The sequence below is a fragment of the Oryx dammah genome, unplaced genomic scaffold, assembly GCF_014754425.2.
Source record: "Oryx dammah isolate SB20612 unplaced genomic scaffold, SCBI_Odam_1.1 HiC_scaffold_13, whole genome shotgun sequence".
Lineage (NCBI taxonomy): Eukaryota > Metazoa > Chordata > Mammalia > Artiodactyla > Bovidae > Oryx > Oryx dammah.
The window spans coordinates 5,350,498-5,367,703 of NW_024070197.1; the positions used below are offsets into that span (position 1 = coordinate 5,350,498).

The window sequence follows — 17,206 nt, forward strand, 5'->3', positions numbered from 1 at the left end:
TGCAAAAAAGCCAAATGGCTGTCTGAGGAGGCCTTACAAATAGCTGTGAAAAGAACAGAAGTGAAAAGCCAAGGAGAAAAGGAAAGATATAAACATCTGAATGCAGAGTTCCAAAGAATAGCAAGGAGGCATAAGAAAGCCTTTCTCAGAGATCAATGCAAAGAAATAGAGGAAAACAATAGAATAGGAAAGACTAGAGATCTCTTCAAGAAAATTAGAGATACCAAGGGAACATTTCATGCAAAGATGGGCTCGATAAAGGACAGAAATGGTATGGACCTAACAGAAGCAGAAGATATTAAGAGAGGTGGCAAGAATACACAGAAGTGTACACAAAAAGATCTTTAAGACACAGATCATCACGAAGGTGTGATCACTCACACTCACCTAGAGCCAGACATCCTGGAATGTGAAGTCAGGTGGGCCTTAGGAAGAATTACTTTGAACAAACCTAGTGGAGGTTATGGAATTCCAGTTGAGCTATTTCAAATCCTAAAAGATGATGCTGTGAAAGTGCTGCACTCAATATGCCAGCAAATTTGGAAAACTCAGCAGTGGCCACGGGAGTGCAAAAAGTCAGTTTTCATTCCAATCGCAAAGAAAGGCAATGCCAAAGAATACTCAAACTACAGCACAATTGTATTCATCTCACACGCTAGTAAAGTAATGCTCAAAATTCTCCAAGCCAGCCTTCTGCAATACGTGAACTGTGAACTCCCTGATGTTCAAGCTGGTTTTGGAAAAGGCAGAGGAACCAGAGATCAAATTGTCAACATCCACTGGATCATCAAAACAGCAAAAGAGTTTCAGAAAAACATCTATTTCTGCTTTATTGACTATGCCAAAGCCTTTGACTGTGTGGATCACAAGAAACTGTGGAAAATTCTGAAAGAGATGGGAATACCAGACCACCTGATCTGCCTCTTGAGAAACTTGTATGCAAGTCAGGAAGCAACAGTTAGAACTGGACATGGAACAACAGACTGGTTCCAAATAGGAAAAGGAGTACATCAAGACTGTGCATTGTCACCGTGCTTATTTAACTTATATACAGAATACATCATGAGAAACGCTGGACTGGAAGAAGCACAAGCTGGAATCAAGATTTCCTGGAGAAATATCAATAACCTCAGATATGCAGATGACACCACCCTTATGGCAGAAAGTGAAGAACTAAAGAGCCTCTTTAAGTGAAAGACGAGAGTGTGAAAGTTCGCTTAAACTTCAACATTCAGAAAACTAAGATCATGGCATGCAGTCCCATTACTTCATGGGGAAACAGTAGAAACTGGAAACAGTGTCAGATTTTATTTTTCTGGGCTCCAAAATCACTGCAGATGGTGATATCAGCCATGAAATTAAAAGACGCTTGCTCCTTGAAAGGAAAGTTATGACCAAGCTAGACAGAATATTAAGCAGCAGAGACATTACTTTGCCAACAAAGGTCTGTCTAGTCAAGGCTATGGTTTTTCCAGTAGTAATGTATGGATGTGAGAGTTGGACTATTAAGAAAGCTGAGTGCCAAAGAATTGATGCTTTGAACTGTGGTGTTGGAGAAGACTCTTGAGAGTCCCTTGGACTGCAAGGAGATCCAACCAGTCCATTCTAAAGATCAGTCCTGGGTGTTCTTTGGAAGGACTGATGCTAAAGCTGAAACTCTAGTACTTTGGGAGAAGAATGCACAACCCCAGATATGAGAAGTCTGGAATGAAAACTTGGAAAATATAACAACCAACCAAACAGAACTGAAGAATATAGTAAATGAAATGAAAAAAAAAACAAAAACAAAAACAAAAACAAAAACCCAGAAACTAAAATGAATCAGAACAGGCTAAATGAGGCAGAAAACACATCAGTGAGTTAGAAGAAAGAATACTGAAAATCACCACCACTGAACAGAATAAAAGGAGGACATTTTAAGAGACCTCTGGGACAAGAAGCCACTAATATTTGCTCTGTAGGAGCCCCAGAAGAAGACAGGAAAGATCTTAGGAGGAGAAAACGGCTGAAACCATTCTAATCCGGGAAAGGAAACATTCACCCAAGTCTAAGAAACACCAAGAGCCCATATCTAAATAAACACTTCATAGTAAGGATAAGCCAAAAATCTGTAATAGATACACAGTCAAAATGCACAGGAAAATACCCTCAACATCCTGAGACTGTCCACTGTGTCAGGCTCCTTGGAGCAGCCATTTAGCAGGTTGAATTCTGCCCAATGCATCAATCATTCAATAAAGCTAATTAGGGACTTCCCCAATGGTTCAGTGGTTAAGAAACCGCCTGTCAATGCAGACGATACAGGTTCCATCCTTGGTCTGAGAAGATCCCACATGCCACAGGGCAATTAACAGCGTGTGCTGCACCTACTGAGGCCATGCTTTAGATCCTGTGAGCTGCAACTATTGAGCCCTCGCATCTAGAGGTTGTGCTGCCCAACAAGAAAAGCGAACACACACAGCAACTAGAGAACCTTTGCATGCAGCAACAAAGACCCAGCACAGCCAAAATAAAAAAATAAAATAATTAAGCAAATTAGACCTTTAAGTTTATTTGATGCAATTTTTGCACGTTAATGGAAGTCAGTCTAAAATGCACTGCTGTGCTATTTGGATTACAGTCATATGAATGTTCTGGTATAGAGTGTAGAGACAGTAATTTTAGTTACAAATTATGACTATATAACCCTCAAACTTTACGTTGTTTGATTCCATTGTGACCAGAGATTGTTCTAGGTTTATTTAAACCTGAGAGCCTAATGCTGCCTTCTTAGCTGCCGTTACAAAGTACTGAAGTGAGATAAAATTGTGTTGATGGAATAACACAATTCATCCTGGGTTATGACACAAGTGTTTCTATTTTATTCATGGAAACAGGAAACCTTGATACATTTAGAATGTAGTTCTTTGAATACAACAGTACCAAATGGTAATGACAGCTGTTAAATGTGATTCATACACATACAGATATTATCCTGGTTCCAATCAAATTTGATGCTCAAAATAATTGCTCTGTGTCAGGGGACAATCAACTTTATTATTTTCTTTTTTTTTTTAATTTATTTATTTATTTTTAATTTTTACTTTACAATTCTGTATTGGTTTTGGCATAGATTGACATGAATCCACCACAGGTGTACATGCGTTCTATTATTTTCTTCTTTTGTGTGCCGTTTCTCAAGGACTCTCTATTCCTTATCAGTTCCTGGAAAACAGGAACGAGCAGAGCTGCACGCAGTTCTCAGGACTGAGATCATGAGAAAGGGCATCTGCTTGGACTCCTTTCCGTGACTCCCTTCAGTGACCTTTTACTTAAAGCTAATCTATTCAGTTATGCCCTTCTTCCTCAGGATACGGAATGCTTCTGGCCCTTTGAAGATTGTTATTTGCTTGGCTTTGTTTTTGTTCAATTTTTTTACTGCCTAAAGCTGCCTTGTATGAAGATATGTGTTTCTTCAAATAAAGCACCCTTGTTTCACTCGAGACTTGGGTCCCCTGTGTCCTTCTTCTCGTCAACTCCAGTCCCCGGGTCCTGGTCTACAAAGATGGTGACAAGTGGCGCCCAAACAGGGACCTGGTGAACACCCTTGGCAAGTGGACGGAGTGACTATTAGTACCTACAGAGGTCGGTAAGTGTGGGGTTATAGGACAGACGGCTGGAAAGCCCCACCACTTTTCTACTTTCCTTCATCATTTATTTAAGGTTCAAGGACTTTCGGTTTTGCATCAATGGATAGAGGCTTGTCTCCAAACAGTGGTTAAATATAATCCCTGGTTCCCTGATGAAGGCAGTTTCGATTTAGAAATTTGGAGCCAGGCTAAAGAATATGTTGAACAAGCTGCAAGACGGGGAGAAAATATTCCAATAAATTTCTGGCCCTTGTTGTCCCTCATTAAACCTGTGATCTTGCCATTTCAAGGCAATTCTAGCCCCCCTGATATTCATCAACAAGCGGAATGCTCATTATACGAATATAAATTACACGATAAGACTTTACAGAAGGCCCAATTAGAGCAACATAAAATATTTCAAAACGTTCCCACCATCCCTGCTCTGGCTGTCCCAACTGCTCCTCCTCTTCTTGTAACAGGCATGAAACCAAACATCCCCTTAATTAGAGGACAAAATTAATCTGATGATGATTCTTCTGATGCTCTCTTTGATACTAAAGCCAACAATACTTTTTTGATGACAATGATAAGCCCCTAACACACACTCATATTTATGAGAACAGACGATCCACTCATTGTCCTTCACGATGAAGGCTTTCTGATTTACTGGCTTTGCAATCTCAAGTCTCTGAGGCCGATGATCTTTTTGCCTTTCCTGTGTTAGGAAATGTTTATGCTCAAGGGCAACTAATACCACAACATGAAGGCATTAGTTTTTCTCACATGCAACAGATAAAAAAGGCTGTAACTGTGTATGGCCCTCATTTACCTTTTACTGAAGAACTTCTAAATGCTATGGCATCTTCTACTGGAAATTGTATTCCGTATGATTTGGGAATTTTGATAAAAGCTCTTCTTAAACCACAAAAATATCTTCAATGGATAGTGTGGTTTCAGGATGTGACCTGAGATCATGCCAATTCTACCACTCGAGCTGGCACTCCCCAAAACCAAATTACTTTTAAAATGTTATCCAGTACCGGGCAATTTGATTTGGTGAAAGCTCAGCTACAATGCCCTCCTTTGTTGCATGAGCAATTGAAAGAAGTTGCCTTTGAAGCTTGGGATCGAATTACTCCTCAAGAGGAACCTAAAAGTAACTACACAAAGATATTACAAGGGCCTAATGAAGCCTATGCTGATTTTTTAACTTGACTGGGAGTTGCTATCTCCCATAATGTTGTCAGAGAAGAGACAAGAGTGCAATTAGAAAAACTGCTTGCATATGAGAATGTGAATCAGGAGTGTCAAAGAGCCATCGCTCCAATTCGTGAGACCGGGAATGTTATTATTTGAAGGCTTGTTGCAACTTAGGATCAGAAACTCAGAAAATGCAAATGTTAGCTGAAGCAATGGCTGTTAACTTTAGAAAAGGGAATGAAGGATGTTTTGTTTTTGGAGATAAGAGCCAGTTTGAAAAGGACTGCCCTAAAAACCACACAGAAAACATTAAAACTACTAAAAAACCTCCAGATGTCTGCCCTCAATGTCATAAAGGGGTACATTGGGCTAAAAAATATCGATCTAAATGTGATGTTAAAGGGAACCCTGTTTCGGGAAACTCAAAGATGGGGACTCCCTGGGCGGGTCCCCATGAACAAAAACCAGGGCAAACTCCATCTTTTCCCTCAAACCTTCAACATTCAGCAGTGTTGCCATCAATATACCAGCCCTAAATGATTTTCTTCTTTTTCCTCAAGCAGTACCAGACTTTATGGACCCCTACCCCAACAAAACTTTGGCCTTATACTTGGCCAATCTAGTCTGACTTCTAAACAAATTATTATTTACCCTGAAATAATTGATTCTGATTATAAGAAAAAAATTCAAATTATGATGTCATCTCAGATTCTATGGCAATTCAAAAAGGGGGACAAAATTGCCCAATTACTTATTTTACATTTCTATTAACTCCTCTAATGTACAGACAGGCGGATTCAGCAGTACAGATCAAAAACAATCCTTATGGACATCATTGGTATCTGAATGTGTCCGACCAAATATAAATATCAAAATTAATGGTAAAAGATTTTCTGGTCATCTCAACATTGGATCTGATATTACTATTATTTCCAAACACTTATGGCCCAAATTCTGGCCTATACAAAAAATCTCTTGCTAACTGCAGGAATCTCTCAAACCGAAGTACAAGAAATTTATCAAAATGTTCAAATCTACCCATATGAAGGACCAAAAGGCCAGCCTGAAACATTACGACCTTATGTGATAGATGCACCCCTTAATTTAATAGGAAGGGACTTACTTATGCAATGGCAAACTCAAATATACATTCCACATTTTCCCTAGGGGCCACTGCTCATTTAACAAAGTAATTCTTCAAATAACTTGGAAGAATGACGAGCCTATTTGGACAGAGCAGTAGCCCCTTATGAAGGAAAAATTACAGGCTACTAAAGAACTTGCAGATACACAATTAGAATTAAAACATATTGAGGCATCTTACTCTTCTTGGAACTCTGTTTTTGTAATAAAAAAGAAATCTGGCAAATGACATCTCTTAACAGACCTTAGAAAAGTTAATGCATCTATGAAACCCATGGGTGTACTACAACCAGGGATCCCATCCCCTACCACTATTCCTCAAAATTGGCACATTATTATTACTGATTTACAAGATTGTTTTTTTTAATATACCTTTACACCATTTAGACTGAGGGAGATTCACTTTCTCTCTCCCTTTTCCTCATCACATCAGGCCTCATAAAAGATTTCAATAGACTGTTACCTCAAGGTATGCTTAACAGTCCTACTATTTGTCAAAATTTTGTAGCCAAGGCTTTACATCCAGTGTGACAGCAATTCCCTCATGCATATATAATTAATAATATTCTGTAACTACAAAAAGGAGAAATGATATTTTTGACACTGAATGGCCAGTATATTCTTTAGACTCCAGAAAAAAAACTGATTAAAATAAAATCTTTTTTGAAATTGTAAAACCGGTTCTTCTTACACATGCAGTTAGGAAAAGGTTAACTTGTTAAAATACTTTTTTGGAGCTCCAATTCTGCCTGGGAAACAAAAACAGGCCAAAAGAAAAACCTAAAGTTAACTCTTATCATGTACTTTGGATACACAGCCCACTCTATCTGGGACTCCAGTCATAAAAAAAATTGGTGGAACTCAGAAAAGAAAAAAAAATATATATATATATATATATATCAAAAAGATATTTTAAATTTCAAGCAGAAAACTATATCTGTCTATCTAAAATTCTCTATGTCTCAATGTATGTCTTTTTTTTTGGATAGTATGAAATTAATCAGCTTTGTTTAAATTCAAGTTAACATGAACTGAAAAATATTCAATATTAAATATAATGTTTATTTAAATATAAATATAATTAAATATTATTGCTTGCTAATCTAATTAAGACATGTCTCAAATCAACATTATATTTTTATTGTGCCTAGATTTAAGGTAAACTAAATTTCTCAACAAAAAAGTAACTCTTTATATGTAAATATATAAATGAGATGACAACTTTTAGATAAACTATTAAAAATAATTATATTTTTAAAATGTTTATCTAAAATAATCTCTTAGGATTGGGGTAACTTAAATTCTTAAAATTGTACTAAACTAAATAATAAAAGTTTATTAAATAGCTAGGTCATTTCCAAATAAAGTAAGATTTTAAAACATTAATTACTGAACACTAACTTCTTCTTGGAGAAGGCAATGGCACCCCACTCCAGTACTCTTGCCGGGAAAATCCCATGGATGGAGGAGCCTGGTTGGCTGCAGTCCATGGGGTCTCAAAGTGGTGGGCTGCTGTCTATGCGGTCGCACAGAGTGGGACACGACTGAAGCGACTTAGAAGCAGCAGAAGCAACAGCAGCAACTTCCTCTTACAAAAAGTTTTTCTTACATAAAAACTAAAGAGATTTTAGACTATTAATAAATATATATAAATGTATAAATAATGTTATAATATATAATATAAACATATTCACCAATCTATAAAATGCTAATATACAACACTTCATAGTTGCTAAAGAAAAGATGTATGATTTAATAAAAAGATATAAGAAATGGCTAACAAAATGATGAATACAAACATATAAAAAAGGTTTACGACAAATGAAAGAGAATTTTATGGCAAATGGATGGAACTCATTGCCCTGAACTTTCTTCCTCTTCCTTCTTACATGTCTTGATCGATACAAATTCTTCTTTTATATGGGTCACACCTCTCCGAGGTGAAATTATACAACATGTTATAACCCACCTGTTAGCTTACTTTGCAATAATGACAACACCTAAATCTATAAAATCAGACAATGGCCCTGCCTATATTTCTAAGCAGTTCAAACAATTTTTACATTCATTCTCTATTAAACAGATTACAGACATTCCTTATAATCCACAAATACAAGACATAGTTAAACAAACACATTACACACTGAAACTACAAATAAAATTTTAAATAAGGGGGAATACACGGGAACACTTTTATCTTCCTTACCCAGAGCAGACTTTACTAGATCCCAATGCAATATATTTTTTAAGCCTATAACTATATTAACAATGGAAATCTGGGAAATTAATCTTACAGGGAAAGGGGTATGCTTGTATTTCCCCAGATGAATCCAACGAACTCACATGGCTTCCTCTTCAGAAGATCTGACCCAATGGGGCCTCCGGCCTTCAAGATAGAGGCGAGACAACAAAAACCCCAGGAGGAAGAAATTCCAACACGGGCCATGGCGGCTCTAAAAATCTCCAGAAAGCACCGCCCTTGGCGACATCACCCTTATGATCTCCCCTCTTGGGGACAAATAAAAACCCTTAGAATAATCAAGCTGAAAATCTGGTTTCTCAACAGAGAATGCCTCGGAGTCCTGAAAATATTTTTGTTGCCCTGCTTGCTTTGCTTGCTTGCGCCTCCCCGCCCGCTAAAGCTGAACTAATTAATCACACTTACTGGGCTTACATACCCAACCCCGCTTTACTTCAGGTTGTAGAACAGACAGAGAAAGGACCAATCATATTAACCAGTGACTCCATACATATGCCTTCTCCCTGGAGCCTTGAAGGGCCCTCACACCCTGAAGAACAAGGGAAACTAATTAATATCTCTCTAGGTTATGAAGCGGAGAAGGCAATGGCACCCCACTCCAGTACTCTTGCCTGGAAAATCCCATGGATGGAGGAGCCTGGAAAGCTGCAGTCCATGGGGTTGCTGAGGGTCGGACACAACTGAGGGACTTCACTTTCACTTTTCACTTTCACGCATTGGAGAAGGAAATGGCAACCCACTATAGTGTTCTTGCTTGGAGAATCCTAGGGACAGGGGAGCCTGGTGGGCTGCCGTCTATGGGGTCACACAGAGTCAGACACGACTGAAGTGACTTAGCAGCAGCACCAGCAGGTTATGAAGTCCTTCCTTTGTGTATGGGCCCAGCAAAATTATGCATAAATGTTAGCTGACAAACTTGGGCTTTCACCCTGCCTCCCAAAGAGGAGTTTTGGACGTTGCTTAGATTATTTACTGCCCTTTCTTTGTCCATGAACCATGTTTATACTACTGAAACGTTAGGGAAAGAACAAAGAACACTATGCAAAGGATTTACTAATAAGAACTTTAAATATACTCTGGTTCGTTGGGACAAATGTCAAGGCAAATCAGGAAAATTAATGTTTGTGGCTAATCATACAATTGTCGATTGGGGATACCATGGTATGTGGTTATCTAACTGCTCAGATGATATTAACAGCACTGTGTGTGATTATGCTACTCAAGTAGCATAGGAGGTTACTAACACTACAATGGAACATTACCATGACAAAGGACTTCCTGGGTGGCTTGACGGTGGAATGGCACCCCCTCGTCCTCGAATCGTCCTTAATAACCAGATTGGGCCTGAACAATGGGACATCTGGAAACTTGCTGCATCCACCCAAGAACTTGGGATTTGGACTGGACATTTCACAGGGACCAACTGTAGTCACAGAAACTATTTCTTTCGTTATAATCAGTCATATTTCATACAAGCTTGCATTCCCCTTCCGTTTGTTATAGCTATAGGAAGTTTACAATTAAGACTTTACGTTCTGTAACTTGTATAAATTGCAAATTATATACTTAACTCTTCTGTTTCCTTAAGAAATGAATCCCTTTTGATTCTTCGATCTTGACGTAGTCTGTGGTTACCAATAAATCTCCAGCGGCCCTGGGAAGAAGGTCCCATGGCTGGACTTGCTTCCTGGCTACTTACTAAACTGCTCTGGTGATCTAAATGATTCATTGGATGGCTGATTCTTGGCATTTTGGGATTAATAGCTATTTGCATCACTGCTGCCGTCACTGGCATTGCTTTACAAACCTCAATTCAAACACATAATTTTATCCAAAATTGCACTAAAGAGCTCATATTATGTTGGCCACTCAGGCTCAGATAGATGAGGATATTCAAGATGAAATACAGGAACTAAAAACTGCCATCAAATGAGTTGGAGACCAATTAATAGATGTACAAAAACAGGTGATGCTAAAATGTGATTGGAATTCGACTCAATTTTGTGTTACATCTGTTCAATTCAATAATAGTACCTACAACTGGGAACAAATCAAATTTCATTTCCAAAACATACATGATAATGCCTCTCTGAATGTACAATTATTACAAAATCTTTGAAACCTTTTCTAAAAACCTGCCCTCTTCCACTAATTTGGAAACTTTAGCTGAACAACTAGCTGACCAATTATCTGGGCTAGACCCACGCGGATGGTTTCAAAGCATTACTCACAGCATTGGGTCTGGAACTGTAATTTTGGTGATTGCCTTGACAATTATATTTGTCATTTACTGTTGCCTTCATGCAAAAATTGTTACAACTAAACAAACTCAAACGGTCAGAACACTTTTTACAATTATTGTAAATAAATAAGGGGGAATTGTCAGGGAATGTCTAAGTTGGAGGATTCCTACATGCTGTTTCTCATAAATCCTCTGTACCTTATAAGTTTCTGTTGTCAGAAACCTCCTAAGACTGAGGTCATAGGATGAGACAGGCTTGAATCTCCTTCAGTAAACATTCTCCTTATGACAAAGCTGCTTAGTCTCCATCCTCTTTCTTGAGATATGCATTGTCTCCTGACCTTGTGACCATTATTAATCCCTGTTTCCTTGGTAACAGTTGCTGTACATTTGGTTTTCTGATCTTTATCATTATCGAAAGAAATTTCTTGTGCAACAGCCTATATATATTCACAGAAAGATCATTAAAGCACCTTTGCTCTAACAGAGCTTCGGTCCCTGTGTCTTTCTTTCTCTCTCTCTGTTTCTATTTCATATCGTCAACAACAGACCGCCAGGCTCCAGTCCATTAAATGACCCCAACAGATTCCAACACAATATATTCTTTAATCCTATAACTATTGCTACTACAGCTTTATTGGTTTAAAATTTTTTTAACTTACCGCAAGGGGATATTTTGACAAAAGCAAAAAGCATTTCAAGCCATTGAAGGATACCTCCCTTCCTCTGTCCATTTGATATCAAGAAAGGTTGACTAAACAATGGAAATCTGGAAAATTAATATTACAGGGAAAGAGGTATGCTTGTATTTCTCCAGATGGACCCAAGGAATTCAGTTGGCTCCTTTTTTGGAAGATCTGCCCCAGGGGAGCCACCAGCATTCAAGACAGAGAAGAAACGTGAATGCCGGGAGCCAGCATGGGAGATCCCACCCATGACAAGATCATGCGGAGGAGACCTGATGAGCAAGGCAGATCAGGACTTGAGGCACCCCCTGGACCTGCTCGAGCCTCTACCCCAAAACCAGAATCTATTTTATGCCTTTCATCAACTCTTCTGACATTAACGGGTGCTATCCCCGACCACCTTTCTCTGGAGAAAGTCAACTTAGGGCTCTAGCTAATAAGTCTCCTGGGCATGATAGGAGTGTTTCAGTTCAAACCCCTCTGATGGCTTTCTAGCTTGCCTGACAGGTTTATCCAGACTCTTGCAGCTACGCATGTGATTGTTCACAGCCTCCCAATCATGAGAGGCACAGGAAGCCTAAAACATTCTAAAAATATGGAGCCTTTCAAAGAGTTAAAAATTACTAGAATAGTGCTGGTGTAGGATTTCATTGTTGAGCCAATGCTTGCTGCCAACTTCCCATATCCCTTATCCACTGTGCACCTGCAATAGTTAATGTAGTTGGAATGTAAGAAAAACAAGTAGTAGCCTTGGAATTAACCACATCAGACCTTTGAACTAATTTGTTCTTTGTTGTAACTCATTGCACCTTTGCCCAGTGAGAATGTAACTCTGTTTAGCACTTTCTGAGGCTGACATAGATTAGAAATATAAAGAAAAAACACAAGGGAAAATAAGTTTTCTGGTTGAGCAGCCTTTATCAAAAGAGGGTCATAAAACGTCCACAGGCCTCCAAGGCCAGAATATAATGTACACAACATTGTTTATGGAAAAGGTATGCAGAAAAAATCCTGGTTTTGATAAGGGCAAACTGCTGGAATGTTTGGGCTAACTCTGCATGACTTTGCATTTTTCATTTCCCTCTATGTACAAGTCAGGGTATAAAAGTTCCTTTTGAAAATAAAGTTACAGGCCTTGCTCACCGAAGCTTGGTCTCCCCGTGTCATTCTTTCTCTTTCCCTTTCTCCCTCTCCCTCCCTCTCTTTTTCAGGCTGATCATTTGGAGCACAGGGGCTCTTTGATTTCACTTTTCTGCCTGGGCTTCTAAGACCCGACCGAGAAGGCGCTCTGCGTCTTCACTCTGGCGAGAGGGTGCCTGCAGCCTCCATGAACAGAGCAAGTCCCTTGTCTGCGCCTTTATTGGCTTTCTGTGTAAACCAAGGAATATCAGCCTCTATTCTTTCTTCTCTCTCTCTCTCCTCCCCCCTCGCCAATGCCGTTCATCCAGATGGTATCCCTGGATACCTCCCGGGACTGTATGCCCGTAGGTGAAATCCCCAGGAGGAGGAGTTTCCAGTACAAGCCATGGCAACTTGAAAAATTTCTAAGAAACGCCACACTCAAGGTCATCGACCTTATGATCTCCCGGGGACAGATAAAAACCTTTACTAATCAAGCTCAAAATCTGATTTCTCAACAGGGAATGCCTCGGAATCCAGAAAATATTTTTGTCGCTATGCTTGCTTTGCTTGCTTTTCCTTCTCCCGCTCAGGCTGACTTGATTAATCACACTTATTGGGCTTATATACCTAAACCCCCTTTATTGCAGGTTGTAGAATGGACAGATATAGGACCGGTCATATCCACTAAGGACTCAGTACATATGCCTCCTCCTCGGAGCTTGGAGGGGCCCTCTCATCCTGAGCAAGAAGGAAGATTAATTAACATTTCTCTAGGCTATAAAATCCTTCCTTTATGCATGGGCCCAGCAGAATTATGTATTAATGTTAGTCAACAAACGTGGGCTTTCATCCTGCCTCCAAAAAAGAACTTCCGCACATTGTTTAGACTGTTTACTGCCCTGTCCTTTTATGAGAACCATGTCAATACTACCAGCACTCTAGGACAAGGACAGAAGTTGGAATGCAAGGGGTTTACTTATAAGTTTAAATATACTCCTGTTTATTGAGATAGATGTCAAGCTAAATCATGGAAATTAATGTTTGTGGCTAATTACACCATTGTTGATTGGGGACCCTATGGTATGTGGTTATCTAACTGCTCAGATGATATTAATAGTACTATGTGTGATTATGTTACTCAAGTAACACGAAGATTACCAACAGTTCAATGGAACACTTCCATGACAAAGGACTCCTTGCCTGGCTTGACGTCGAAATGGCATCTCTTCACCCTCAAATCGTCCTCAATAAATGAATGGGGCCTGAACAATGGGCCACCTGGAAACTTGCTACAAATACTGAAAAACTTGGAACTTGGACTGGATATTTCACAGGGGCCAGTCATAGCCATAGTAACTATTCCTTCCATTATAATCATTCAAATTTTATACAAGCTTATGTTCCCCTTCCTTTTGTTACAGTCATAGGAAACTTACAATTTAATAACACTTTACGTTCTGTGACTTGTATATTTGCGAGCCGTATACTTGTCTTAATTCCTCTATTTTTCTAAAAAAAAAAAACTCTTGATTCTTCGATCTTGACATAGTCTGTGGTTGCCAGTAGATTTCCAATGACCCTGGAAAGACGGTCCCACGGCAAGACTTGGCTCCCAGTTATTCACTAAATTACTCCGACGACCTAAGCAATTCATCAGATGGTTGATTCTTGGCATTTTGGGGTTAATAGCCATTTGCACCACTACTGCTGTCGCAGACACTGCTTTACAAACTTCAAACACAAAACTTTATTCAAAATTGGACTAAAGATGCTCATACTATTATATGGGTCACTCAGGTTCAGACAGATGAAAAAGTTCAAGATAAAATTCAGGAATTTAAAATAGCCATCCAATGGGTTGGAGATCATTTAATAGATTTACAAAAACAAGTATTATTAAATTGTGATTGGAATTCTACTCAATTTTGTATCACTTCTCTTCGGCTCAACCATAGTGCTTACAATTGGGAACAAATCAAATTTCGTTTGCAAGATATGCATAATAATGCTTCCTTATATGTACAATTGTTGCAAAAGGAAATTCTTGAAACCTTCTCTAAGAGGCTACCCTCTTCCAACAATTTGGAAACCTTAGCTGAACAGCTAGCTGATCAATTATCTGGGCTAGACCCTCAAAGATGGTTTCAAGGCATTACACATAGTTTTGGATCTGGAACTATAATGCTGATAATTATCCTGGTGATTATATTTGTAATATACTGATGCCTTTCAACTAAAATTGTTCAAACTAAACAAACTCAATTGGTCAGGGCCTTTTTCACAAAAGTATCTACAGTCATCTCCAATTATGAAAAAATAAAAAAGGGGGAACTCTCAGGGGACGTTCAACTTTAAGGGATCAAATATGTTATTTTCCTCTTTTGTGTGCCATTTCTCAAGGACTCTCTATTCCTTACCAGTTCTTGGAAAACAGGAACGAGCAGAGCTGCAGGCAATTCTCTGGACTGAGGTCATGAGAAAGGGCACCTGCTTGGATTTCTTTCAGTGACTCCCTTCCATGACTTTTTATTTAAAGGTAATCTATTCAGTTATGCCCCTCTTTCTCAGGATATGGAATGCTTTCTGGCCCTTTGAAGATTGCTATTTGCTTGGCTTGGGTTTTGCTCAAAAATTTTTTTTTTTTTTTTTTTTTTTTTACTGCCTAAAGCTGCCTTGTCTGAAGATATACTAAACATGCATTTCTGCAAATAAAGCAACCCTGTTTCACTCAAGACTTGGGTCCCCTGAATCCTTCTTCTCGTCGACTCCAGTCCCCAGGTCCTGGTCTACAAAGACCATGACAGCTCTGTCTTCAATTTCCACAAATAAGAGTATCTGTTCTTTAATCATACATACAACAGTTATTTCTATCCAATGGAGAACACGACCCTTTTCCTATGCATCATTCCTAGCACACCATCAGTCCCTGGTAACTGTCCCTCTCCTTCTACGAAAAGCCCAGTCCTTTTAACATCTTGCCTACTCTGTTCAAGGTCAGTTGGTAGAACATTATGTTTTATAACAGGCTGGACTATGTACAGAAAGGCTTCCTGATCCTACTGACCATGAGTCATGTCCTAGTTTTACATTATTTTCCACCCTCCCTGCTGCTAATTCACACACACTATTGAATTTCGTAATTCAGGCTGTGTGTTTTTCCAGGAAACACGGATGTGAATGAATCGTATCTAATGAAGTCAGCCCCTTCATCTCACTGATTCCTTCCCAGAGACCATCATGAAATGCATGTAGCAAATGTGTTTGATCAATGTATCACCAAAGCCAAGCTCTTAGAACTCAACACAAAACAGCCCAATAAACTGAGAGACTACTTGTCGGGCAAGGAAGAGTGACTTTATTCAGAAAGCCAGGAGACCAAAAAGATGGTGGACTACTGTCCCAAAGAATCATCTTTGTTGAGTTAGAATTCCAGTTTCTTTTACATGAAAAGATCTCTATAGCTTCTCTTCAAATATGGACTTACTGCAGTTGCTGAGTACCTGAACTAAAGTCATCAGAGAATACATATAGTGAAAAAGGTAAAGGATTTGCCACAACCACTCAGTCTGGGAAGTATGGCTCCACTATGTCCCAATCTTGTGACTTTTGGGTAAGACCCGTGCCACACACATTACATTGCTGTGTGTTATCAGGATAAATAGTCTGATACTACTGGCGAAATGTGAGCTGTGAGGATAGGGTTTGTTTCCCCCCCCCCCACACACACACACTTGTTAAAATGGTGAGGAATCTTTCTAGAATGAATTCATGTTCTAAAGACCTAATAAATACATATATATCTGGCTTCTATCCAGTATGAATTTTCTCATGAAGCCTAATATGTTGCCACACTCATATTTGTATGGTTTCTCAGTAGGATGAATTCTCTGACCAACAGTAGGGTGTGAATTTTGAACTTTGAATTTTGAAGACTTCTACCATATACCACATTCACATACGTTTCTCTCATGTATGGATTTTCTGATGTTTAGTGAGTGCTGAGACCTGAGTAAAGGATTTTCCACACTCGGAACATTTGAAAGCTTTCTCTATATGTATTCTGCAATGACTTGTAAGGTGTGAATTTTGACTGAAGGACTTGCCACACTCATCACATCTGAAAGGTCTCTCTCCAGTATGAATTCTCCAATGAAGTCAAAGATGTGGTTTTTGACCAGAGACTCTTCCACACTCATCACATTTGTAAGGTTTCTCTCAAGTATGAAATGTCATATGACTTATGAAATGTGAAGGTTGACTAAAGTGCTTGCCACACTCATTAGATTTGTAAGGTTTCTGTCCAGTATGAATCCTCTGATGACCAGCAAGGTGTGCATTTCGTCTGAAGACTTTGTCACATATATCACATTTAAATAATTTATTTCCTGTATGAATTTTCTGATGTCTCCTGAGGTGTGAGCTCTCAGTAAGGGCCTTGCCGCATTCATCACATTTGTAAGGTTTCTGTCCAGTATGAACTGTCTGATGACTCAAAAGGATTGACTTTACATGAAAGGTCTTGCCACACTCATCACATTTGTAAGGTTTCTCACCTGTATGAACTGTCTGATGACTTAAAAGGAAGGCTTTAACACGAAAGGTCTTGCCACACTCATCACATTCATAAGGTTTCTCTCCAGTATGAACTGTCTCATGCCTTAAAAGGGTTGACTTTTGACGAAAGGCCTTGCCACACTCATCACATTTGTAAGGTTTCTCTCCAGTATGAACTGGCTGATGCCTTAAAAGGGTTGACTTTTGACGAAAGGCCTTGCCACACTCATCACATTTGTAAGGTTTCTCTCCAGTATGAACTGTCTGATGACTTAAAAGGAAGGTTTTAACACGAAAGGCCTTGCCACACTCATCACATTTGTAAGGTTTCTCTCCAGTATGAAGTCTCTTATGACTTATTAACTGTGAAGAGTGACTATAGTGCTTG

The 17,206-nt window shown here is 39.1% G+C and overlaps 2 protein-coding genes across 2 annotated transcripts in view; one reads left to right on the forward strand and one right to left on the reverse strand.

Annotated features, from left to right (window-relative positions):
• The window catches only part of LOC120871946 (zinc finger protein 420-like), a 719,570-nt gene that overhangs the window by 438,690 nt on the left and 263,674 nt on the right, over positions 1-17,206 (forward strand). The window lies entirely within an intron of this gene.
• Positions 15,602-17,205, reverse strand: LOC120872975 (zinc finger protein 665-like; the record flags this gene model as incomplete). The annotated part of the gene is made up of 2 exons (XM_040253732.1): positions 15,602-16,544; positions 16,713-17,205. Coding segments are annotated over 2 exons (558 nt in total), but the record flags the coding sequence as incomplete, so codon positions are not given.